Source organism: Tiliqua scincoides, chromosome 13 (assembly GCF_035046505.1).
Source record: "Tiliqua scincoides isolate rTilSci1 chromosome 13, rTilSci1.hap2, whole genome shotgun sequence".
Lineage (NCBI taxonomy): Eukaryota > Metazoa > Chordata > Lepidosauria > Squamata > Scincidae > Tiliqua > Tiliqua scincoides.
This window is the reverse complement of record NC_089833.1, coordinates 6,366,799-6,393,552: the sequence shown is the minus strand read 5'-3', so window position 1 is coordinate 6,393,552 and position 26,754 is coordinate 6,366,799. Positions and strand designations below refer to the sequence as shown.

Here is a 26,754-nt window from a genome sequence, read left to right as displayed (position 1 = left end):
TTTGTGAACCATGGATAAGTGAAACCATGGAGATGGGTTCTGTGGGGGACACCTGTATTTTGATTGTGTGTCCAATTTAGATATGCTGAAACCTTAAGGGGTAGAACAGAGCGGTTTTTGAAGGACAAAACAACTGACTGAGAATAAAATTTTCCTACAGGATTCCTCTGAGGACAGTGAAATTGATCTGGATGACGACGATGAGGATGACGATGATGAAAACAGCATAGACATCTCTCCCACCAAGGCTGGTCGGAGAGCCAGGAAGCCAGAGCCCCTGGAGGAGAGCGACAATGACTTTTGAGTTGCCTTTCAGCCAGTGAGCAACAGGTTGGGTGCCTCCCAAGAGGAATTTTGGGGAACCCAGAGCTTGGAGAGCTGGACACACACTATGCTGGCAGAACTTGCAGCTCTACAAACAGCAGCAAGAAAAATAAGGAATTCCTGGAATGTAGCCCAGCTTTGCTACTAATTCCCAAAGTCAAAATTGCTCTTTGCATCAGAGGCCTTCATGTTTCATGGTACCAGAGGTTCAAGAAACCCCACCCCCCACCAACATCACTTAAAATCCAGCAGCCAAAAAGGGTGAAAGCCCCACAAAATCTATGGGTCCAAAGTTGCTTCTCTGACTTACCTCAGCGGTTCATCAGGCTGGATGTTGAGATCCTGAGCTAAGAAGCCAACTATCCCATTACCCTTGAGAGAGAGGAAAGAACTCTCCCTCTCTGTGAGGACCAAGGCCCGTCCTCACTGAAGCAACCTCCTAGCACCTTGACTATTGCAACTTGTTTCGATTGTCAGTTAACTGCAAGTGGCACTGAAGGCCAGGAAAAGAACCCCTGATTATTCTGGGGCTCCCTTAGCCCCATCTAAGCTCTAATTTACCCCTCAGCCTATACGGGAAATAGTAAATCCAAGAGGTAAAGTACGCAGCGAGACAAATAAGCTCCAGGAGAGAAGTTGCTTGTTTGCAACCAATTTAGTGAACAGAGTTCTTGGTTTTCCATTATCATTTAACACGATTCATTTAAAAGAGCTGCAGGTTTTGTCCTGTTCTGTCCGATTGAGTTTTGGCACTGAGCAACTTTAACTGGACACAAGCCTTGTGCAGCAACCCTGCCCCAGATGTCTCCTTTTTCAGGCTCTAACTCCTTTCTTGAGGATAAATGGAAATGAATCCCACCCTGCAACAAACAGCAAGTATTGCCTGCGAGCCGGTCCTGGGCTCAGGCCTCCTCTGGTCCTTGTGCCTTTGCCAGCTGAATTCCTCTTCTGTTACATTCCCACGTTGCACAAATAAAAGGCCTGCCTGCCTCCCTTCCCCCCAGGCTTGTTGTTTGTCATTTTGTTGTTGTGGGTTGGTTCTTTGGCCTCCCATTGTTGCTTGCAGATGAACCAGAGATTTAATAAGGGAGACCCAGATCCTCATCACATCAGCTACTCCTGAAGATCCTTCACAGATGTACAAACCACGTAGGTGCCTTCACCAGCAGAAACAGCTGCTTGGTTTGGAAATAAGACCAGGCCCCAGGGGGTCAGTCTGTCTTCTTCCACAGCCGTGTTGAGCCTCAGGCACCATCCCCACTGCAAACTGTTCACTGCCGCAGGCCATTTGGTAGAACAGCCGGGATGCTCGACCTCCTTCCACGCCATCCCTCTCACATCTTCACGATGCAGGTAGGGACTTTTGTGCGAATGGCATCGGCAATCACCTTGGCTCCTGCCTCGCCGATCTGGTTTCCCTGTAAGCTGAGTGGGGAGAAGGAAGTCTTAGCGCAGTGTCAGCATATTGAATTTGGAGTGGGGTTGCACCAAGAGCTGCCTTCTCCCAAGTTGGCCCATGCAGCGCCTGCCAGGGTCATTTCAGGGTTTCTGACAGGGACCTTCTTTTGCAGCCCTACTTGGACGTGCTTGAACTGGGAGCCTTCTACATGAAAAGCAGGTGCTCTGGGGCTGAACCACAGCCCTTCCCTACAGCAGATCCTCCATCCTATCTGTCCAATTGCTCCATTTGAAATTTCACAGATGGGGAGGGGCTTATCTTCTCCTGTTGCACATGACCTTTCTAGTTTGCTTGAGTCACCTAGCAATGGTTGGTTGGCAACCTTCAGTCTGGAAAGACTATGGTATAAGCCTACAGCACCCAGTATTCCCGGGCGGTCTCCCATCCAAGTACTAACCAGGCCTGACCCTGCTTAGCTTCCCAGATCAGACGAGATTGGGCATGTGCAGGGTAACAGTTGCTGTCACCTAGCACTGGAGGGTTCATTTCAGCTTTTGATGCAGTGACAACTATACTGAGCTTGTACTAGCAAGGACTTGAGAGCAGAGACTGCCCAGTTGGTAGACAGCCCTGCTTCACAATAGGACTGTGACAGCAGGGAAGGAGAGGCAAAAAGATAAGGAGTGCTAACCCCCTATTACGCCTTTTGAACTCTGGTCCATACGATCAGCTACAGGGACCCTGGGAGCCCACAAAAGAGCTAGTCAGCTGTAGCATAGACTCCTGCCCCCAATGCTACAGGAAGCCCTCCCCCTCAGCCTTGCAGAACCCTGGATCGTGTCCCTTTGTGTTGCTGCAGGCATCAGGCCAGCACTTGCATCCCCCGTTTTGTCTGCCCTGGTTCCAGCTCCCAACTTTTCAAAGAATTTGGGACTTGTTTAGTAAGAACAGGAGAGATGGGGTAGGTGGGATACAGGAGAGGGGAAAGGACCAAGGGGTAGTGGCCAAAGCTTAGGTGGGGCACCCAAACCACTGGGAATTGCTGCTCTGCAACATCTACTTCTGCAGTTTCACCAAACTAGGGCTCACTCTTTCAAGCTTTTCCCGCAGAGCTGTGTGAGCTAGAAACTTGCTTTTTAAATTTAAAACTCTGCATTAATGCCAAGAGTCCCAGAAAATTGAGTTCTGTGCCAGGCATCTAATTCTGTGTTTCCATGACATACTCAGGAACTTGTGGAATACATAATGCCACATAATGTAGCAAGCTCTCCCACCAGTCCACAAGTCCCACATTCCTACGTGGGTGAGATGTGAGATGGCCTTGCTCGCCGAAGCAAGTTGGCTCCCCCAAAACTCACTTGATGTAGCTGAGGTTGTGGCTTCCAGTCAGAGCTGTGGCAATGCAGATGGCTCCATCCATGCCCAGCGCATTCTCCTGTAGGCTGTAGACAAGACAGCACAGACACATGTCAACTGCCCATTCAACAACTGTATTTTGCTGTTCCACAAAGGCTTTGTTAAATGACCTGCCCTCAGAGTTATCTATAGACTCCTAAGCCTGAAGACGAATTCTTGAATTCCATTCCCTTCTTGGAGCATTTAAGATTAATTGAGCTAGCAATATTGTTGAGTGCTTCTCCCAGTCTCCCTGAGCGGTAGGAAGTTGGAGCAGCTTTTTGTTAAGTAATTTGCCTTGCAAGAGAACCGAGCACTAGAGACTTGTGTGGGTGGCTTTTGAGCCATCTATTTCTTAATAAACCATTTGAGCAGCCTGGCAGCAAAACATGTAGCACTAATCCAAAAGCAGCACTGGTCTCCCCAAAAGCAACAACTGCCCTCTTGCTGCTTCTTATCAACCAGCTGCAAAATAGCTTTCCCCGTCCAGATCAACCTCAGAACTATTGCTCTCAGCCCCCACTCAAGCAGGAAGTGGGTGCCGCAAATTGCAGCAGTTGAGCAGCCACCGGCCATCAAACACGCAACTTTAGCCTTGCGCTATATAAAAGAAGCAAGAGGAGCTGATCTCTTGCATGAGCGAGCAGCGTGTATCCCCTAACAGTCACCACGTCACTGTTGTTCTACTTACTTCAGCCTGCGGAGTGCGCAGTTAACTTTCAAGGCATTGGCCATTGCTTTGGCTCCAACCAGACCGATAGAGTTTCCCCTCAAACTGCAACACAAACAAGGAAGAGCCGTTACGACAAGCCGTTCCATTGGATGCCTAATCAAGGCAAGGATGCCTTCCAAGCCTGGAAGCAAAGCAGCAACAGAACCCAGAGAGGCAGCAAGCTCACCATTTTTTGCTTTCTGCTCAAGGCATTTGCTGTGCTAATACTTACTCCAGGGTTGCCAGGCTCTTGTTGACCACCAAGGCCTCTCCCAGTGCTCGGGATCCACTGTCACTGATCAGTGCTGCCTGGAGGCTGCAATAAGACAAGACAAGTAAAGCCCCAGTGTTAGAAGGAAAACCCTTGAGGCTGGCAGCCTGCCCTTTTCTTGCCATCTCTCTTTCTCTACCAACCAGGCTAGTTATTTCTGGACGCCTGGAGAAGGGGTCTGGATTTGTAATCTTTTGGCAGAAAAGGGGACACCAGGGCACAGTTTCCAGCTTGTCAGGGCATGGGACATGCCCCCTGCATTCCTTCCCAAATGCTGGCTGGCTGGCTGGCTGGCTGGCTGGCTGTCTCTCCCCCCCCCCCCCGCCTTATCGGTCCCTCGTGTTGGATGCCCACTCTGGTTCCAGGGAAACCGCAACAATTTCACAAGGTGACAAGGAACAATCCTGTCAAATTTAGCTCAGGATCCCCCTTCATTCCTTTAATTCCCTTACTTGCCCTGCTGCCCATGTGTGGCCACTTACCAGAGATCAGTGAGTGTTGAATTCACCTGCAGCGCAGAGGCCAGGGAAGCAGCACCTTCATCCCCAATTGCGTTCTCCTGTAAACTGAAACAGGGCAGCAAGACTAGGCTCGTTGAGTCAGACAGAGTGAGTGGCTGCTTTTCTTCAAGAAGGGAGGGGCTTCCTCTCTGTGGTTCCCTAGAGCAGGACTAGAACCAGTGGGTTTCTACTACAGGGAAATACATTTAGGCTAGACGTAAGAGTTTCCTAATGGTAAGAGCTGGTTGGCATCGGCTGCCTCGTACCACTATGGGCTCTCCCTGATTGGAGGTTTTCAAGCAGAGTCCACCCTGCAGATGCCCGATCTCGTCTGATCTTGGAAGCTAAGCAGCGTCAGGCCTGGTTAGTACTTGGATGGGAGACCGCTTGGGAATACCAGGTACCTGTTGGCTTATACCAGAGTCTTTCCAGACTGAAGGTTGCCAACCATCTCCCTATACTGAACACTATCTCCCAATCTTGTCTGATCTCGGAAGCTAAGCAGGGTCAGACCTGGTTAGTACTTGGATGGGAGACCGCCGGGGAATACCGGGTGCTGTAGGCTTATACCAGACTCTTTCAAGACTGAAGGTTGTCAACCAACCACCTGTTAGGATGAATGTAGTCGCCTGCACTGAGCAGGGGTTGGATCAGATGACCTCCGTTCCTTCCAGCTCTGAGCATTCTTTAATTCTTTGGGTCAATATTATATAGGAAGGTTCTGGCCTCTAAATTGGGCCAACAAAGGCCATTCAGGAACTTCAGAGGCCATCTATATGGTGAATGTCATGTCTGAAGCAGCTCCTATTCCAGATCCTATTTCTACCCCCCGCAGCCCCCCAGTAGGGAATGTTCTCTGGTGGGGTGACAGGATCCTTAAGTGCAGTAGTAAGTATGCAACCCACTGCTGGCCCCAGGATATCTCTGAGTCAGGATCAGATTGAGTTGAAAACTACTTCTAAAGGTGGAAATCTCTCTCACACACACACAACTGTTGCTTACAGCAGTCAGGCTGAGCTACAGCTAAAGAAGGGGACTTACTCCAACGTAGCCAGGCTCTTGTTGACCTGTAGTGCATGGCTCAGGGCCTTTGCTGCTTTGCACTGGATGAAGTTCCACTGCAAGCTGGAGGGAGAGAAAGAGCAAAACTTGCATGGGGTACAGCCCTTGCAGGATTGCACCACTTCAGAATAATATCCTATCTTTGAGCATTCCCCACTGAAACCTTCCTGTACACACCAGCAATCCTCATCGTGCAAGGCAACAGTTGTTAACCCACTCACATACCACACTGGAGCATATGAATGAGAATATACCCATGTTGTGCATCTATAGCCTTGCCCCTTTTTTGAGGGACAGATTGGAGCATTGCACAAACTGAGTATATGCTTATTTCTCGTATGCACACAAGTAAAGCCAAGAGCATGGATGTACACAATCCCATTGAATTGTTGCTTAGGCAAGCCAGAACCTGCATCAGCGCATTAAAAAATAGCCTACAACCCTTCATCCTGACAGGCTAGCTTGGTGTGGGTTGGGAGATTGCTTTTTGATGCAGGAAGGGTATCCAAGTGGACAGCTACCTTCCAAACTCAAGTGGTCTATTTTGAACCCTGAGGAGCCAAGGTGACTTCCTTGGAAGGTGCCAGGGTAACTAGTGCTCAGGTGCAAGTTAAATGCTGCTCACTGAATTCTGTTTAGTTTATACTGAATATTGTACTTAGAGAAACCAATATAGGATCCATTCTTCCTGCCAAGCTAGCCTGATGCATTCTCTAGGATCTCTCCACTCTGTTAATGACCAAGACAATCCTCTTACTACGTCTCGCCTGCGCAACTTGTAACCCACTGAGCTGGACACAGCCTGCCGCCTGGACTCTGCCAGGTGCCAAACAACCCTGAATTTTTGCACTCTTGGGCAGGTTGCAAAAGCAGGAGATTTACCAAGTCCCTCGTGAGCCACCATACATGGCAGTTCACAAATGGCACACGTCTGGGCTCCAGGACTGTGATGCAGCCACAGCCTGCATGTTCAAAGCAGTGTTTATCGATCTGCTGAAACTCACTGCAGGGAAGTGAGTGCCTGATTCTCCTTCAGCGCCTGTGCAATGGCCTGGACCCCTTCGTCATGCAGCAGGTTGGCCGCCAAGCTGGAAGCAAAACCAGGAAAAGAGGAGTTAAGAACTGAGCAGTGCAGTCCAAGATCTGAGTGCAGTGGTGTCACTGGAGGGGGAGGGTGCAGGCTGCACCAGGTGACATGCAAAGGGGGGGAGGGTGACACCACTAGTGATGAAAATCACTAAAATGGTTTGTAGGAATAATACCATGATATTACATACCAGTGGTTCTCACAAACTTTTAGCACCAGGACCCACCAGAAGTGATGTCATCAAGCAGGAAAGTTTTTAACAATCCTAGGCTGCAATCCTACCCACACTTACCCAGGAGTAAGTTCCATTTACTATCATTATTAAATATACATAGTAGCTTGTTCAAAGTACAGGTCTGTCACATTTCCCCAAATGCAGTCACATCCCATGACAGCATCAAGTCGAATATATTCAAAATAAAATAATTGAAATGAATGAGGACCCACCTGAAATGGGCTCGCGACCCACCTAGTGGGTCCCAACCACAGTTTGAGAAACACTGTTATACCATTCAATGCGTAATTTACAGCAGAATGTAATGAAAAAAAAAAACTGGAGTGAAATATCTCCATTCTATCAAAGATTATAGCCCCAAATCCAGAAAACTAAAACTGTCTTATGTAACAAAAATGTACATTTTGGACCAATGAGACTGATTGTTTGAAGAGCCAATGAGATGTTATGACATAGCATGAAACCAAAAAGGTGTTAGTAAGGTGACACCGGGGGTGTTGTGTGTCACAATAATAATAATAATAATAATAATAATACAGGTATTTATATACCGCCTTTCTTGGTCTTTATTCAAGACTTTATTCAAGGCGGTTTACATAGGCAGGCTATTTAAATCGCCGCAGGGATTTTTACAATTGAAAGAAGGTTCTATCTTTCAAGAACCACAACATTCAGATGTTTCATTCTGATCTGGCCTCCATCCTGGCCTCCATCCTCCCACGCTCAGAGCAGATGGAATAGCTCGGCTTCAGCTTGTCAGCTGCTTCAAGGTCGCGCGGTGCCGGTGGCCTCGAACTGGCAACCTTGTGGATGTTATCTTCAGGCAAATGGAGGCTCTACCCTCTAGACCAGACCTCCTGCCCCTACTAGTTCACTACTAGTGAACAAAATTGCTAAGATCACGGTTTGTAGGAATAATACCATCATGTTATATATCAAATGATGTGTGATTTCATGCAGAATGCAATGAAACATACCACATTGAAATATCTTGTGTTCTATCAAAGAGTATAGCCAAAAAACCAGCAGGGGTCGTGCAACGGTACCTCACCACCTGGGTTGTTGCCCTGCCCGCTGCATGGAAGGAAGTCCATCATGAAGGGAACGCATTGGCCTCCTGCACCGGGAGATGCAAACCCTAGTGACGCCACTGCCTCGGTAGCACGTTCAAATCAATATGTGAAATTCAGGCCCTGCTGGCTGCTTGAGCCTATCCTTGCCACGCAATCCCACACATTGCAAAGGTTCACAAGAGGTTCTCCTGCATTCCCTCCCCTCCTTTCCTTCAGGGAGGAAGCAAATCTACTCTCCTCTACCATTCCACTGCCTGCTTTGACCTCTTCCCTTTAACTGGCTGCTCCTTACTTCTTCTGCGTACCCTCCCCCACTCTTGTCCTCAGCTCCCCTGAATGTGTTGTTGACTTCTGACCTAGAATCTGCTCTCTATCGCTGACCATTTTCCCATGAGACGTTACAATATTCGTGACCAATGTAAGAAACACAATAGGTTTCCATAAGGTGCACTTGCCCAAATTCCCTTTTTTTAGGCTGCTGCTAAAGGGCTAAGAGGAGCCCCTGCCATTCTTTTTGTCTGGTCTCTCTGCAGAAACCTCTCTGTCTCAAAGACGTCACCACCCGCACGCTAAAGTACAAAATTATTGAATACACGTGTTGCTGCCAGGCTGCGATGCCCTCCGATCTTCTAAGGTGGGCAAAGAACTACTTAAAGCAAAAAAATATATATATCTTTTTTTCAAAGACAAAAAATGACTCACTCCAAATTTCTTAGCGTGCTGTTGGCTCGAAGAGAATTGGCAATCTCCCGCGCTCCCTCCTGGCTTATGGAGTTCTCCCGCAGGCTACAAACACAAGGTCACGCCATTAATAAGCTCTTCTGCTGCCGCTTGGCAAGCTCCCCGCTGCCCCAAGAAAGGAAAAGGTTTGGGGAGGGACACCAGTGTTCTCAAGAGAAGTGCAGGAGATGAACCCCCAGTAACACCGGTGTCTGTTGGCTGATACAATCTGGGAGCGGGGTGGGGGAAGCAATTCTTGAAGTATCAGGCTCTTAAAGGGGGGCTTCTTACCTTGAAGCCCCCCGCCAGTGCCCATAAGCTGCTTCTTACCAGCTCCCTCCAGAGACTGTGGAATATATGATAACAAAATGGTCTCTTGGAGTCTTGGACCCAAATCCTTTTAAGCCACAAAGCTCACTGGATGCCGTTGGAACACAAACTCACGAGCTACCAGCCTACTTAAAGGATATTCCGAAGATCAAGGCGAAAGGGAGAAGTTTGACAGCCCAATCCTAACCAATTTTCCGGCACTGATGCAGCTTCAATGCAGCCCCAAGGTAAGGGGACAAAGGTTTGAGGAGGCCTCCATGACTTCCCCGCCACCATAGAGTTCAGTGCACATTCCATTGGCATGGCTGCATCAGTGCTGGAAAGTTAGGATTCGGCTGTGACATAATTACCCCAAGCTCTTTGAAGAAAGGTGGGGTAATGAAATAACAGTAACCAAGGAAAACAGCACTGAAAAGGTGAACACTTACAACATCTAAGTGTTGCTTTTGGGGGGGGGGGTGTAAATCTTCACCCTCCAAAAAGGCTGAGTTTTGCTTCCAAACACAAACCAGTGAAGATTCAGCCCAGCCATTGGCTAACCCTTTTATTTCTGATTGTCCCCAAAAAGACAATACCCAGGAAGTGGCCTGGTGGCACTCAATGGAAGAGTAGTCAAACCCCCCCTCCTCCACCACCACCCAAGAAAGGAAACTGGGCAGAAGATGTCTGTGGGCTGCAGTTTATTTGGAGACACTGAGCAAGATTCAGCCATCCTTAATCTCTTTTGGGGGGGGCTAAACAAATGGGGGACTTTGGTGGGCAATTAGGACCATTGATGTGAAGCTGCATAAGAGTCTCTTGAGCACAGAAAGGCACATTTCTGGTCCTTGCCTTTCACTTGATCTTCCAGCAGCTCCCAGGAAGTCTTCTCTACCCCGTGACTGCCCCTTATGCACAGAGCTCCTTGACTTACTTGCAGTCTGCTGCTCTGCTTGCTTCATTCAAATCCTTTTTTTTAGAACCCACCTTTCCCATGAATCTTTTGGCACTACACAGAAGCTCATTCCCTACTGCAGTGTTTTCAATCAGTGGTACTAGTGTCTACATCACACTGTTACCCTGCACATGCCCGATCTCCTCTGATCTCGGAAGCTAAGCAGGGTCAGGCCTGGTTAGTACTTGGATGGGAGACCGCCTGGGTGCTGTAGGCTTACACCATAGTCCTTCGAGACTGAAGTTTGCCAACCACTAGTGTCTAGGAAGCTACCTCAAACTGAGTCGGACCTTACTCCATTTAGCTCAGTACTGCCAATACTGACTGGCAAGGACTCAACCAAGGTTGCAGACAAGGTCCTCCCAGGAAATGCTATCCCTCTTGAAATCCAGGTAGTTGGGCGGGGATGGTGAGGGGCAGGTGGACACAGATAGCAATTCATCACATGAGGTGACAATCTCAGTCAATGTCATGCATGGGCAAGCCCTGGATTCCCAGGGATTGTGGAACCATGGCTGCTAATAGGATGTACTCAAGTACAACTTTTAAAAATTACGGTGGGCCCTCCTTAGTCGTGGGGATTTGGTTCCAGACACAACCACCCACGTGGATAAGGGATTCCACCGATGCTGGGGTCCACTTCCAAAGCTTGCATAATTACTTGCAAGTTTACCTCCAGAGGCCTCTCCTGGGTCTTGTCAGGCTGGCAACCCACTTTATTGGCCTCCACAGGCCTCAGAATGGCCTGCAGAAGCCTCCAGAAGTGGTTTTCAAGCTTCCAAAGTAATTGGCAGGAAGGCTTCAGAGGCACCCACGTGGACTCTGTATACGTGGATGTTAAATTCGTGGATATGGGACCCATTAATGTGGAGTGTCCACTGTCTGTCTGTCTGTCCATGTCTGACTATAAAGACAGTTTAGGTAAACCAAAAGTAGCTTAAACAAAGGGACCTGAGCAATAATTACCAGTCCTCCCATTTTATTTTTCAAAACTGGGATTGTGGGGGGAAGGGGCAAGGGGGTCCATGTTCCATATTCATACCACATTCAGAGAATACCGATTTGGGGAGAGGATGGTGCCCAAAAGGCACAGAAGCTTCTGGAGAGCCCCAAGTGGGCAGCTCAGATAGCATTCCTGTGCTCTTCCCCTGAACCGTAACTCAAGGATCAGGTGAGCAGCGGAAATTCAAGATGTCAAAAGAGATCCAGACTTACTTGAGGCTGGTGAGGCCTTGGTTGGAGGAGAGGGCTCTGGTGAGCGCCGTGACCCCCACGTCGCTGATCGAATTGCTCTGCAGACTGGAACAAAGACAGAACAACAGAGTAGGCTGAGGGAGGTTTCCAGGATTGCAAACATCCACCTGTGTGGATTTCTTGTAGACAACCACCCCGCAATATGGAGGGTGGATGGATTCCATGGAAACAAAACCACCTCAAGTATCTAGTCCTTATGGTTGCAAAGATGACATTGCAAAATGCAGGCGTCGCTTGTTGGAAGAGAAGTCCAAAAACAGAAGCTGAGTAGAGCCCTCCCGACATTCAAGCATGAAACTCTGCAGAATTTATATCACTCTTTGGCCTTCTATTCAGATGCCGAATACAGCAGGCAAAGCGTTCCCTGCCCCCCCAAAAAGACTGCTGAACGATAAAGGGATTGGGGCCCATCCCCGGGCCTCCTGTGGCTACACACCAAGAGTACCCTGAGCAATGGTGGGTGAAGAACTGTCGCCTACCCACAGATGCTTTACAGAGCATGGATGAAGGATGCCTTTGGAGGGCCCCCAAAAGCTGGGAGCCACCATCGGGTCACAGGCTGGTTCTGAGCTCTGTTCTATCAGCATGGCCAATATTAACGGTCAGGAATCCTCTTAAGAGCCATCATCACGCACACGTACCCCTCTCTTGAGGAAACCGCCTTTTCCCCCTTACACTGAGGCTGACCTAGGAATCAGCTTGTCACGTCCCCATTCTTTCCAGAACACCGGATCACGTATCACTCACAGTCCTTCTCCATCAAATGTATACCGGAGAGGAAAGTGCAAACGAGTGTTAATTTCAAGCCAGCCTGTCAGGTCTTGGCAGGGACTTGTCTCCCCAAAATGATGTAAAAGAGAGCTGACCAGCTCTCTCAAGTGGTAAGAGGCCAGCCAAGCTAGGACAAAAGCTACACTTGTTCAGCTAATGAAGGATTAACTCCTAAGACAACCACTTTCTCTGGTGCCAGGAGGATGCTGGATTCTCAGTGTGCCATTCAAGTTGGGCAAGTCTTACTTAGAATCTGTTTTTACTTTATTTCAAACTTTGCCTCTTGATCTCAAGCATAGACTGACTTTTTCCCTTGTCTCATTTTTTTTTTAATTCTCAATAAACCATTTTCCTTTAGACCAGGGGTGCCCAAAGTTTTTGGCAGGAGGGCCACATCATCTCTCTGACACTGTGTCAGGGGCCGGGGGGGGGGGGGAAGAATTAATTTACATTAAAATTTGAATAAATTTGCATATGTTTACATAAATGAATATATTACAGATGAACATATGAATGAATGGAGGTCTTTCAATAGCTCAAGGCCTATAAAAGGCCTTCCACAAAGCAAGGCTGGCCTTTCCTTTGCTGCCTCTGCTGCATCACAGACATGAAACAGCAAGCAGTGGAGGGAGCCCTCATTCCACAGCTCACAGGAGAGGTCAAACAGTCACCCTCACACTGAGAGCAGTTGCATCGGGCCAGTGCAGGCTCCAGCAAATCTCCAGAGGGCCAGAGGCTCATTGAAGACTGGGGGCTCCCTGAGAGCCACATTGAGAAGCCTCGAGGGCCACATGTGGCCCCCGGGCCGGGGTTTGGGCACCCCTGCTTTAGACTAAATGTGCCAAGCCCTAAAGAACAAGCAGCCTCCAGTCTCTGTAGCCTTCAGCCTACAATCCACTTTCAGCAACGGTGTTTCCCAGAAGAGGCTCAAGAGTGTTGAATGGGAATGTGTGGATTGGGGTGGAGGTTTGTTGGTTGACAAATAGACTCAAGCTGGGTGGAAGGCTTGTACCACGGGTCTTGCTCAAGGTGGATTCTAGCTGCCACTCTAGCTGCCACATGTAAGGCAGTGGCATGTTGCATGTGTGGTTCAATGTGATCCAAGGGGGGTGGAAAAGCACAAATCTACACAGGGGGAGTGTAGTCCTTCTTGGCACTACCCCAGAGACTGCTTTTGCTGCCAGCAAGGAAAGAAAAAACAAAGCGACCAAATGGAGCCAGCCATCAACACAGAGGGCAGGGACTTACTCCAGGGTTAGAAGGGTACAGTTCACTTTCAGTCCTTCTGCCAACGCTGCCGAGCCTGCATCTCCAACACAGTTACTGGAGAGACTAGGGGGCAACAAAAACAAAATGCAATTAAATCTCACCCACAACTGCCAATTTAAAATCCAAGTCAAGAGCAGGGGGACTCCACGTGTATACAGATGCATCAGGGCCAGTGTTTGCCGTACAACCTCTACCGATGTGCTTGGCAACATCATTAGGAAAGGTATTGAGAACAAAACGGCTAATATTATAATGCCGTTGTACAAATCGATGGTAAGGCCACACCTGGAGTATTGTGTCCAGTTCTGGTCGCCGCATCTCAAAAAAGACATAGTGGAAATGGAAAAGAGAGCGACTAAGATGATTACTGGGCTGGGGCACCTTCCTTACGAGGAAAGGCTACGGCATTTGGGCCTCTTCAGCCTAGAAAAGAGGCGCCTGAGGGGGGACATGATTGAGACATACAATATTATGCAGGAGATGGACAGAGTGGATAGAGAGATGCTCTTTTCCCTCTCACATAACACCACAACCAGGGGACATCCACTAAAATTGAATGTTGGGAGAGTTAGAATGGACAAGAGAAAATATTTCTTTACACAGCGTGTGGTTGGTCTGTGGAACTCCTTGCCACAGGATGTGGTGACGGCATCTGGCCTGGACACCTTTAAAAAGGGATTGGACAAGTTTCTGGAGGAAAAATCCATTACGGGGTACAAGCCATGATGTGTATGCGCAACCTCCTGATTTTAGAAATGGGCTATGTCAGAATGCCAGATGCAAGGGAGGGCACCAGGATGAGGTCTCTTGTTATCTGGTGTGCTCCCTGGGCATTTGGTGGGCCGCTGTGAGATACAGGAAGCTGGACTAGATGGGCCTATGGCCTGATCCAGTGGGGCTATTCTTATGTTCTTATGTAAGGGGTGCCGAGGCTGTTTTGAGGGCAACCCTGGCAACACACAGACCATTTCTGACTCTGAATCAATGCACACACACTCTTTCTCAGCACTTACATGAGCTCCTTGAGAGCCCAGTTCTTCTTCAGGGCTTCTGCTATTTTCTTTGACCCTTGGGGTCCCACTGAGTTCTTCTGGAGGCTGCAATGGAGGTTAGAGCACGGATAAGCACAGAGAAGCAACAGACCAGCTCCTGCCCACGGATGAGCAGTTGCAAACTGCCTCTCTAGAGAAGGAAACTGCAGCAGAGGAAGAGAAATAGCCCATGAAATCAGGGTTGGCTTCCACTAAAAACCGGGACCCTTTTTAAAGCTTGTTTGCATGAGCCACGAAACCCAAACTGGATTTGGAGGTTGCCAGTTCAAGGCCAGGGCCGGCCCATCCACGAGGCTGCATGGACTGGAAAAGGAAAACACACACCCCCCAAGAGGAACCAAGGAATGAATGATGCCATCAGACACTCACTGCAAAGTCATCAACGTGTGGTTGTTGAGTAAAGCCTCCGCCAAGAACTTGGTACCGTCTTCCTTGACCATGTTGTTTTGGAGGCTGCAAGAGAAAAATCAGCACCGTAGTTTCCATGCCGGTCAGCTAGTGCTACGGAGAGATAAAGCTCTGGTCTTGTCCCTGAACGTACACCAATTTTGATCTTTGGTGGCTCCTCGGAAGTGTTTCCACTGTTTACTTTTCTGGTCCTGTTGGCCTTTTATCTCAGCATCAATTGGCTTCTTGCTGTCAGCATCCCAGGCCTCATTTGCCTCCATCGCCATTTAATATGATTGGCAGCTAGAACTCATGTGATCTGGCGGACACCTGGGTCCAGTGGCGTAGCTAGAGGGGGTGCAAAGCACCCGGTTTTGCAGGGAGCCTCACTGCAGCGTGCAAGGGGCCCCTCCTCCTCCCTTTAGGAGGAGTGCCTGGAATGTCTCTGAAGGGGAGGAGGGTTCACTTGCATGCTGTGGTGAAGCTCCTTATGTACTATGTAATATGTACTTCCTATAGTAGTTCTGCTATCTAGCTCCATCCAATGGTCCACTTGCGGACATCACGAACAGGAGGTGTTTTCCAAATGAACACAAAACCACTGAGACATTCACGGATATCGTGATCAATAGCAACTGTTAACCTGCGCATGCCCGATCTCATCTGATCTCGGAAGCTAAGCAGGGTCAGGCCTGGTTAGTACTTGGATGGGAGACCGCCTGGGAATACCGGGTGCTGTAGGCTTATACCATAGTCTTTCGAGACTGAAGGTTGCCAACCATCTCCCTATACTGAACACTATCTCCTGATCTTGTCTGATCTCAGAAGCTAAGCAGGGTCAGGCCTGGTTGGCACTTGGATGGGAGACCGCCTGGGAATACTGGGTGCTGTAGGCTTATACCATAGTCTTTCGAGACTGAAGGTTGCCAACCATTGCAAATAAAATATTTCCTGACAATCTGTATTCTGCAGTTCCCTAACCAATTATCTTTAGAGTGCCTTTCAATACTGCAGGCAGGAGACTATGCTGCTTCCCTTGGGGGACACCCATAAATTGCCCTTGTACTGCACTCATTTCTTACCAAGCCTTATCACTGCTTGAGCACATTATTGCCAAGTCACATCACAAAGTCTGTGTTTTCATCCCACTTATCCTACCCAGAAAAAAAACACCATACACATTGGTTGTTCTAATTATGTTGCATATCACCTCGCCCACCCCAAAAAGCAGTGGGATCACTAGGGGAGTGCGGGCCACACCAGAGGGTGACACCACTACTCACCAAGGATTCAAAAATCTGGGTATTTTTGAATAATACCATCATGTTATATATCAATCGATGTGTAACTTCATGCAGAATGCAATGGAAAAAACCCACATTGGAATATCTCTATCCTATCAAATATTATAGCCAAAAAAAAACCAGTGGGGCAGGGCACTGGTGCATCACCACGCCCAGGGCATTGCCCCAGTCACTGCATGGAAGGAGGTCCATCGTGGGGGAGACTACCTGGCCTCATGCACTGGGTGATGCCAACCCTTGTGACAGCACTGACAAGAGGCCCATGCATGCACACAAATAGTGGCACAGAAATGCTTAAAACAGCAGACACAGGGCCCAATCCTATCCAATTTTCCAGTTCCAGGATAGCTGTGCCAATGGGGCATACACTGCATCTTGTGGTGGGGCAGCAGAGGCCTCCTTAAGGTATGGGAACATTTGTTCCCTTGCCTTGGGGCTGCATTGCAGCTGCACCGGTGCTGGAAAATGGGATAGGATTGGGCCCACAGTTGCTTGAGGAGTTGGCAAACTGGGCAATCCAAAATGTTTATTGGCACGATTGTATACACAGCATTGGGTTGTGGTAGGCACAAAAATGAGGTGGTGATTTGGGGGGGAAATACACCATGAACTGTGCCATCAGAATCCAAACCACGACAAAACAGAGTGTGAACAACCAAGTGTAACCTGCAAGTGCGCAATGAAAAAGCTGTTCCAAAAATACCACTGCTTGGTGACTTTGCATAAATGGCTTCTTCCTACAAGGGCTTTGGTTCCAGGTTGCCGTAAGAGTCAATGGAGTGGTGCTACCAGACTGAACCTCACCCCAAATGTGCCTTCTCTTACTGGCCTTACTCACTGGCTTACTTTCTACCAGGCCAATTACGTCATTTCTGCCCAATGTTGCATATGCTCAACAGAGATCAAATGTGTACGCCTGTGGGCTGGGCAGAAATTAGTTAAAGAAGAGACTTCAGGAAGGAGATTAGTGGGGGGTGCCTACCTTCATCTGCCTACTTGTCTCCAGGGCTCCTCATCCCAGTCCCTGAATTGAAAGAGGAAGAAGGGGTCAGAGCAGAATAAGACGTGTGGAGGAAAGGAGAGTGGTAGGCTAGAGTGTCTCTCAACCTTCTAGCTCACCACTCCTCTTTCTCCCTTACTTCTTATGCTTTGTTCCCCTCTTTCTTTTCCAATCCAGGGACTGGGAGGAATAGAAGCTGGCAAATCGCTAGGTAATGGTAAGGGGAAGTATTTTGACACATCAACTCAGGCACAGGAGATCTAGTCCTGAAGATCAGGAAGGGAAGACTCACTCACTTTAGAGATAGTAAATACTGGTTGATTTTCAGCGAGTCAGCAAGTGCCTTTGCTCCTTGAGGTCCTATGGAGTTACTCCGAAGACTGTAAGGAAGACATAGAAGGGAACAAACATTAACACCACACAAAGACGTGTTTGTGGTTGCTAATACAGAACCGTCTTCTCAGTTTCAGGTGGAAATGGGTGCATCCTGTGCTTCTAATTGGCCATTCTGAAACTCTTTCTGCACAACAGATCCACAAAGCCAGCCCGAGACCCCCCCAAGGTAGGGTACCAAATGCTTCCTCCCGTACCCCTGGCAACACACCAGCTACCACCTCTGTTGATCCTTCTCCATCTCCCCAGACTTGCTCAGTTAGAAACGGAAGAGAGTAAAGAGGAAGTGTAGAGTGGGCTAGAACATCTCCAACTTAAAATCCAGGGCTCAGGAAGACAAAGGCAGGTACCCCTGTCAATTCACCACCTGCCTCACTCAGCCTCATGGACAAGCCAGCCCTTCAGAGCTAACTGGGGCAGCAATAGAAAGCCATGCAGATAACTCAGAGCCCTTTGAAGAAATGGCACCCTGGACAAATATTCCACCTATCTACAGATAGGCTCTTCCCATCCTTGATCAGCACCTACTTTTTAAATTCAATTTTACTGGTTAAAATAGTCATACAGCATTGTTTCAAAGTTCCAGTACTGTACAGCAGCAACAGCAAAAATGGAGATTAAACGTAGTTTAATGGGGGAACATTTTGGAGGAAGAAGATGGGGCCAGTGGTCCATGTCAAAATGGACTCCCAGCATGCAGTGAACTAGCTAGTATTTTATTTGCCCAACCAATAAAACTTTGCTGTGTTGGGTCACCAGTACTTGGATCTGACAAGCTAGTAAACTCCAGATTCTAGGGTGGGTCTGATCTCAGAAGCTAAGCATGGTCAGGCCTGGTTAGTACTTGGATGGGAGACCGCTTGGGAATACTGGGTGCTGTAGGCTTATGCCATAGTCTTTCGAGACTGAAGGTTGCCAACCATCTACCTATAATCCCCAGTTTCTGCTTGTCTACATCTCTGACTGATAGAATTATGAACCAGCTCCTATCCTTCCAGATACAATTCTGGGTCTAACCCAGTACTGACATTAATCCAGGCTCTGCCACAGACCTAGCACATTCTGCCCTGGGTCCACATCAAGCCCACCTGTTCCTGATTCAGGCTTCGACTCCCCTATCTCTACCACCTGGCTCTTACCGTACAATCATCATGTTTAAATCAAAGGTTGGCAAAGGTTTCGCCTACAAGCGAGCCTCGAGGCTGCAGGCACTATTCTCTACATCAGCCATTTTCAACCTCTGTGCCATGGCACACTGGTGTGCTGTGAATGGTCCCCAGGTGTGCCACAGGAGTTTGGTAGAGGGTCATTTATTAATAGGACCGTTGGGGGATATGAGCCCCCCCTCCCCCGCCAACAGCATGGTGTGCTTTGTCAATTGTCAAAAACTGATGGTGTGCCTCGACAAATTTAGTACCTTGGCAGTGTGCCATGAGACCAAAAAAAGGTTGAAAATCACTGCTCTACATGCATGTCTCTGGGTTGTCATCCGAAGGGCCAAACCATATACTTCAGAGAGCCACAGGCTGTCAGTTGCTGATCCATACAAAGATAGAAACTTTTAAACTGGGCTACCTAAAAAGACAAACGGTTTGAAACTTACTCCAGTGACATCAGGCTCCTGTTGACCATCAAAGATCTGGCAAGAGCTTTCGCACCCTTGTTTCCAATCTTGTTTTCTGCCAGGCTGTCCAGAAACAAAGAAAAAAAAAGATTAACTGCAATTCTGAGGTCAAATGAATCCTCCTAAACTCACCTGACCTTGAAAGCAGAATTACTTGAAACTTTCAGGGGGGGGGGGGAAACACTCCTTTCAGGCCACACATTTGCACCAGGTTGAATGAAAGATGAACCCAACAAATAGCGCAGCCTCCCCGTGTGCTTGCTTCTGCACCCAGACGACATCTGTTCAACCTATGCATCTAGGTTGGCATCCTTCAGTCTCTGAAGACTATGGTATCGCACTCTGAATAGTGGTTCTGGAACAGTGTCCTCTCCAGTGCGCAAAGCCTGGGTAAAGTAGGTACGGAGGATAGGCTGTTACCCATGCAGCAAATCCCCCCTCTCCATGTCGCTGAAATGGTCCAATGGAAAGGCAGAGGCCAATACGGTTGGTTCCAGCGGCGTCGCAGGAGTTGCCAGAACGTGACTGTGTTCAGCCATGAACTGCCTCAGGCACTCCGGCTCCGGATTTTGCCTCGAGGTTGACTCCTGAAGCCTTTTCCGTAGCTGGATGTAGCCACAAGGCAGTAGAGGTTTGGGATCAGAGTTTTCCTTCTCTCCGATGAGCTGCCTTCCCAGGCTGATGAGTCTCATCTACCCAGTGGCTGTTTAGTCACCTCTTACGACAAGTACAGCCAAACTGAGGGCCTATTCTTATCCCCAGCCCCCAGGGGATAACCTATGCATCTACAAACAGATTATTCCCAAGATACTGCAAGTCTCCTCCAAAGGAAACCTATTGTAAAAGTGGTGCCCTGTGCTTCTGGCTGCTTGGAAAGGATAAGCACGAAGCCATCAAGATGACAGTGTTTTCAGGACCGGTTTGCTCTGGTCGAGGCAGAACGATGGAGATGTGCTGTGATAACAGACTTGGTCTACTTCCTGGTCAGCATGCTCCAAATTTAAAATTCAGTATATAATTGGTACATCTGGATCGCAAACAAGTCCAGCACAGCTGAGCCAGTCGAAGCAGGAAGAGTAACATATGAAACTGTATTTTGCCAAGCCGGACTGTTCATCTTGTTCAATACCATCAGACTGTGACTGGTAGCTGGTGGGCCGCTGTGAGATACAGGAAACTTGTTAAGGGATCATCACCGGGGCTGCTGATAATTTGCAGCCTGGATAGGAGCAGGCCCTGAAGCCTTGGCCTGACTCAGCCAGCATAGCATCCTGGGAGCTAAGGATGAAGTAACATCTGGTGACACATACCAGGTGACTGCCACCTGTGTGTGTGTGTGTGTGGCCGTACATGCCATGTCAGAGTGACTGTGCAGTTTTTACTGCACTCTGATTGGCTGTCACTCATATAAATTCCAGCAGGGGCAAGCTGGGTTGTGGGAGATGCAGAGTGGATTTTGTGCCGAAGGCTACGTCAGTGGGAACCGTGAATCGTGTACTATTTGGACTGTTGCTGTTGTAAATATTGTACATAGTAAAGAGGCGTTTGGTGGAGGTCTTCTGCCTTGTGTCGTCTTTGTCGCCGGGAGTGTGTGTGCTCTAACCTTGGGAGATACGCAAGCCGAGCAGCCGGACAGTAGCTAGCTGCGTGAATGTCTCTCCAGCTCGCAACAAAACTGGACTAGATGGGCCTATGGCCTGATCCAGCAGGCCTGTGGCCTGATCCTGTTCTTATGGCTAACCAGCGTTTCAGACAAGGCTTTTTCCCAGGGATTGAATCTGGGACTCAAGTGTTTTCCCAGTGAATTACAGGCAAATTGACAGCAGTACCAAACCGGTAAACTTGTACCCAGTGCAGGAGAAGAGGGACTATGCAGTCAGTGATTTGTGCCTCACCTGATCTTCTGGATCTGACAATCCTTGCCACTCAGCACACTGCCCAGAAGGTCCATGGTATTGTCTTTGAACTGGTTGTTGTCCAGCCTGGACCAAACCATGGAGGAAAAAAACAAAAGAGAACAAATAACTCTTCATTCGTGGCAGTGAAAAAAGGAGCATGGGTGCTTGACTCCAACCACGGACACCATACAGTTGGGTTGATTAGTGATGGTCAGGGAGCTTTGGTACTGATGGGGTGGAGGGATGTAAAGAGTATATGTGCAAATCTCCCCCCTCCCCCATAACAGGTACTTCTATCTATCTCTATTTCTTGGCCTCCTCAGGTAAGCTACAGCATCATGACACCCCCTTCCCCCAAATCATTCAGGACCAAAACACACATGACTTTAAATGTGGGTGTTGGTCCTGAACTTTTTTTTTGGGGGGGGGGGAGTTTTGTGTTAAATATCATGCCAGGGCAGTGGGAGGTGCACAAACCATGGAAGCAGTAGATTTTTCACACTTTGCTCCTGCTGTGGTTTTGGTATGGATCACGTGACCTCCCCCACATGCCATTTGTATTACCAAAAAATGCTTTCGGTGGAACTTTCCCCCTACAACTATGAGCAGGTTTCCATGCCCCACGCTTGCCGTACATTACTGAACACACACCCTGGAAAAATACTGGTCCAACTGATGCATTAATGTGTTTGGGAGCCCTGAATGTTCTCTTGTTTTAGACGAGAGTCAAATGTGTTCCCCTAAGGGTTCCCCCCCATCATCATTCCAGAACAACATTGGGAAGGTTAGCAAGTACACCACATGAAGTCTGAACAGCCGCCCTGCTGGTTCAGGTGAAAGGCCTGCCTAGTCCAGTTTCCCATTTCTCAGTAGCCAACTAGATGCCTTGGAAAACCCACAAGCAGGGCACAAAGGTTACCAGATCTCCTCTATGCTGCATCCTCAAAATCACCCATTTTGAAGTTCATCACTACACCTCCCCCATGCCCAACTGAAGACCTCTGCCCTGCTGAATCTGTTACCTACCTCAGATTACTGCAGTAGAGCAGCTGGGAGAGAAGACTTTGGAAGGTATGGTAAGTGAGGCAGCTGGAGAGATTTGCCTCTTCCACACACACCTCTGAAGTCTGCAGGAGATAAGCCAGGGCAGAGCAATTGACCGGCGTCAACATGCCGGCCAAGCTCTCATTTTTCATGGCCTCCTCTATGCTGGCGGCAAGCTCGTTGTGTTGGATCTCGTGTAAGCACCGCATGAGGTTCACAGTCCTGCAGGAGATAGCCTGCTCGGTCCCCAGAAGGCTCTGGAGGTGGCCGACGACGTGACTCCGGTAGCTGTGATGCTCATCCCTGACCAGGAACCAATCAGACAGGGCTTTGTTGACCTGTGGCGAGAGGAGGCCGGCAAGGAAGCGCACAAAGAGATCTAGGTGCCCGTCTTCGGACTGCAGCGATCTCTGGACGGCGTTTTTAAAATGGTTGAGGAACCCCAGCTTGGGCCAAGACATGCCACTCTCGACAAAGAGATCAAAAAGGCCTCGCTTGGACGCGGCGTAGTAGTAGGTGGCTGCCAAGAACTCCTGGAAAGTTAAGTGGGGGAAGTAGTAAATGGTGGAAAACGAAGTCTCCTCTTTAAGCAACAGCCTATTGCACAAGCTACTGTGGAGTGAAGCGAGGTCAACACTATAAGCTTTCATGTCTTGCTCGTGAAACACGTATTTCCTTTTGATCAGACTATAGAACGCCAATCTACCTAGACAGCTCATCACTTTTTTGCTGTTGTTCACCACCTGTTCTATTCGGGGGACCTCCCTCTGCTTTCCTTTCCAGTCACCACACAGTGCCATCTTAAAGTAATAGGAATAGATTTCCGACAAAGTCTTAGGGACAGTCACCATTTCTGGGGACTGCTCAGCATTCTTGAGGAAGTAACCAATAGAGGAGCCACAGATCCGACAGAAAGCCGGCACGGTACACATGACATACAGCGATCTGTTGGCCTTGAGTTGATCCATCGCGCAATTGGCTAAGGTTTGGTTGTCAGCCAACACGTGATCCAAGAAGTCTTTGATTTCTGCGTCTCCAAAACCTTGGATTTCGGTCATCCGATCCACGAGACCACCTGGGATCTGGCTAGTTGCCGTCGGTCGAGACGTGATCCAAATGGAAAGGTCCTGCAATAGGTTGCCTCGGATAACGTTGGTGATCAAGCTGTCCACTTGAATCTCTTTTCGGAAGTCTGTGCAAATGACCGTGTCGGAAAAATCCAGCGTGGTCTTAAACTCATCCAGACCGTCCAGAATAAGGAGGGTCTTGGAAGTGCCAATGGCAAGAAGGCTCAGCTCAGTTAAATGGGGGGACGCTAGCCGGATCAGCCTCTCGGCAGAGAGCTTGTCGTAAGAGTTCAGTTCTCGGAATGTGAGAGGTAACACAAAGACAAAATCCTTACCAATTTCTCCCTTGGCCCAACTATGGACAAACACCTTTACCAAAGTACTCTTGCCAATGCCGGACACTCCAATGGTCACGGAGACCCGTGGAGGAATGCTGAACTTGGAGAGAGGCAAGAAGAGCTTCTCCAAGGGAATCTTCTTGGAGGCATTCCTGGTGCCTTTGGTGACTTCAATCTGTACAAAATCGTGCTGCTTCTGCTGGAGATCAGTCAGCCCTTCCACCAGCAAGAGATCGGTCAGTCGTTCCAAAGGCCCCAGATCCATGCTAGTGCCACACCAGGCTTGAAGAGTCTCCATATGCTTCTGGACCATTGGCTCTGTGCAGGGAGAAATTAAAGGAGAAAGAAGAATTGGTACAAGAGGCAAGGACCGCTCCAGACTGGCAGAATGGGCAGCAAAATGGCAGATGCGCTTCAATGTCAGTAAGTGTAAGGTCATGCACATTGGGGCAAAAACTCAAAACTTCACATATAGGCTGATGGGTTCTGAGCTGTCTGTGACAGATCAGGAGAGAGATCTTGGGGTGGTGGTGGACAGGTCGATGAAAGTGTCGACCCAATGTGCGGCGGCAGTGAAGAAGGCCAATTCTATGCTTGGGATCATTAGGAAGGGTATTGAGAACAAAACAGCTAATATTATAATGCCGTTGTACAAATCGATGGTAAGGCCACACCTGGAGTATTGTGTCCAGTTCTGGTTGCCACATCTCAAAAAGGACATAGTGGAAATGGAAAAGGTGCAAAAGAGAGCGACTAAGATGATTACTGGGCTGGGGCACCTTCCTTATGAGGAAAGGCTACGGCGTTTGGGCCTCTTCAGCCTAGAAAAGAGGCGCCTGAGGGGGGACATGATTGAGACATACAAAATTATGCAGGGGATGGACAGAGTGGATAGGGAGATGCTCTTTACACTCTCACATAACACCAGAATCAGGGGACATCCACTAAAATTGAGTGTTGGGAGAGTTAGAACAGACAAAAGAAAATATTTCTTTACTCAGCGTGTGGTCGGTCTGTGGAACTCCTTGCCACAGGATGTGGTGATGGCGTCTAGCCTGGACGCCTTTAAAAGGGGAATGGACAAGTTTCTGGAGGAAAAATCCATTATGGGGTACAAGCCATGATGTGTATGCGCAACCTCCTGATTTTAGAAATGGGTTATGTCAGAATGCCAGATGCAAGGGAGGGCACCAGGATGAGGTCTCTTGTTATCTGGTGTGCTCCCTGGGGCATTTGGTGGGCCGCTGTGAGATACAGGAAGCTGGACTAGATGGGCCTATGGCCTGATCCAGTGGGGCTGTTCTTATGTTTTTATGTTCTTATGACCTTAGTGCCCTTATACCAATGTATGGTGTGGCCACATCTGCAATACTGGGTACAATTCTGGGGTAGGTGTGTGGGGGTAAATCTGCAGACGATACCAAAGCGGGATGAATGGCACACACTCTGGAGGAGGGGATTCACATTCAAAATCATTTTTCCAAAGGAACAACACTGGCCAGGGGTGATAAGAATAGGAGTAAAATTACCACCTATCTCTCCTTATCTGTGACTGTTCTTGCTATTCATGAATACTGTGCCAGTCTCTCATCAAATGGGCATTGATAGTGGCCCACAGGGAATCATCGGACACATTTCTGCCCGCTTCCAGACTTGCCCCACCATCTTGGGGACTCCATCTGAACAATCACAACCCTGATGAGAGATCTCTGGAAGGTTACCTGAGGGCTGCTTTGGGGCTGAGGCAAGCCAAGGGAAGGAACCAAGAGACAAGTGGAAGACGAGGAGGAAGGGTGAAGCAATCCTCACTCCACTGCTGATCTCCGAGGCCTCATTTTTGGACCAGCAACCTTCAACGAGTCAAGGGATATCCAGCATGGAGAAGGTTGGTTGGCAACCTTCAGTCTCGAAAGACTATGGTATAAGCCTACAGCACCCGGTGTTCCCAGGCAGTCTCCCATCCAAGTACTAACCAGGCCTGACCCTGCTTAGCTTCCGAGATCAGATGAGATCGGGCATGTGCAGGGTAACAGTTGCTACATGGAGAAGGAAGCATCAGATGTTGGAGATGTTGATGAGCCCTTGCTATCTATCACCCAGCCCCATAGACTTCAAGGTTCATAAAGTTCATAGGGTGAAGAGGATCCCCTTGAGCCTAACCCCATTTCCCCCACAGGCTCAATGATTCTGTGTCCGCTAATTTAGTATCCCCTCGGTTTTCCAGGAACCGAACCATCGTGGATAACGAGAACTGACTCTACTGTGGAGACAGATCAAGGATGGGACTAGCCCACTCACCATCCATCAGAGGTTTGCGAGGACTGTTAGGCAGAGCACCTTACTGACTGAAGGCAGACTTCACTGCTTTTCCTCTCTGAACACCCTTCACTTCCCAGCAGTCTGTCCATGCGGCACAGGGAGTAGGACCGGGCTAGCCTTTGGCCATGGCTTTAATGGAGAGGCAGGGATGCTCCGACATCAGTTCTGAAGAGTGGGGAGGGAAGGAAAGCAACAGCTGACTTGGAGGATCAATTAGACACCTCAGAGCTGCTTCCAGTCCTACCAGCTACCTTCTGTGGCCTTATCCCTGTCCAAGTGATCCTGGACCAGTTGGTGTTTACAAATTATTTACAAATTGCACCGCTGATCGTTCAGGCACAACCCTTTCCCACTCATGGAAGTGGTCCCAGGTGCCGTGGATGCACAGCACATCTCATCAAGAAAATGTGATCGAAGCTGGCCTGAGTTTTGTTTCACCTGGGATTGGATCTGAGCCCAGTAGCCCACCCATATTGCCCAGATGAACGACAAGACTTTTACATCCCTTATTGTCCTGGTCTCAGAAGACTTGCCAGCCAAGGACACCGTTCTACCTCTTATAAACATTTTCTTTCCGACAGTAGCGCCACTGCTTTGCAAAAATGAGACCAGATGGTGCCATGCAAGTCATCGCAGTGAGGAAGCCATCAACTAAATAATGTCTCTCCCCATGTGCTTTCCTATGTATACTGTTCGCCTGGACGCTTAATTGAATCTTGGTGCAAAACTACTGCTGCTTGCCAGAGACTATGATGTATTATTACTTCTACTGCACCGCACCCAACGGAGGACAAACTCTGTACTTGACATCCAAGAGGCCAGGTTCAAAATAAAATTAAAAAACATAATCTAAGGGTCCCCTGAATTAAAGCATCTACTTATAGTGCAGCATCCTCCTGAAACCAGAGGGAAAGATCTTCCAAAGAGTTAACTGTGTCCAAGCTGAACAGCAGTCACAGCGTGTATCTTGCCAAACACACCCAAGATCTTGT

At 48.6% G+C, this 26,754-nt stretch overlaps 2 protein-coding genes and 3 pseudogenes across 5 annotated transcripts in view; 2 read left to right on the top strand and 3 right to left on the bottom strand.

The window, feature by feature from the left end:
* CLUAP1 (clusterin associated protein 1) overlaps nt 1-1,321 on the top strand; it is a 58,425-nt gene extending 57,104 nt beyond the window's left edge. For all 4 annotated transcript variants that reach the window (XM_066640714.1, XM_066640712.1, XM_066640713.1 and 1 more), the window contains one exon: nt 161-1,321. In XM_066640714.1, coding sequence (XP_066496811.1) covers nt 161-304 — 144 coding nt within the window. In that variant the 3' untranslated portion in view covers nt 305-1,321. The remainder of the gene's footprint in view (nt 1-160) is intronic.
* NLRC3 (NLR family CARD domain containing 3) lies at nt 956-25,831 on the bottom strand. Its single transcript, XM_066640710.1, has 17 exons — nt 25,742-25,831; nt 22,021-23,761; nt 20,992-21,078; nt 19,076-19,159; nt 17,376-17,459; nt 14,758-14,841; nt 14,350-14,433; nt 13,316-13,399; nt 11,258-11,341; nt 8,761-8,844; nt 6,668-6,751; nt 5,643-5,726; nt 4,584-4,667; nt 4,063-4,146; nt 3,810-3,893; nt 3,082-3,165; nt 956-1,749 (listed from the first exon to the last, which is right to left on the bottom strand). Exons 1-17 carry the CDS (start codon nt 25,746-25,748, stop codon nt 1,659-1,661), a joined length of 3,018 nt encoding a protein of 1,005 aa, XP_066496807.1. The 5' UTR covers nt 25,749-25,831; the 3' UTR covers nt 956-1,658.
* On the bottom strand, nt 2,132-2,251 carry LOC136634016 (5S ribosomal RNA; annotated as a pseudogene).
* LOC136633716 (5S ribosomal RNA) lies at nt 15,400-15,519 on the top strand (annotated as a pseudogene).
* Nucleotides 25,368-25,487, bottom strand: LOC136634182 (5S ribosomal RNA; annotated as a pseudogene).
* Nucleotides 25,832-26,754: the final 923 nt, after the last annotated feature.

Bases quoted from the DNA above. Each gene is read 5' to 3' on its own strand.
- NLRC3 (XM_066640710.1), bottom strand. The intron at 5,727-6,667 runs GTGAGTTTCAGC...CTCTCCCTCCAG, and splicing joins CAGGCACTCACTTCCCTGCA to CTTGCAGTGGAACTTCATCC. The intron at 3,166-3,809 runs GTAAGTAGAACA...TCTTGTCTACAG, and splicing joins TGCGCACTCCGCAGGCTGAA to CCTACAGGAGAATGCGCTGG.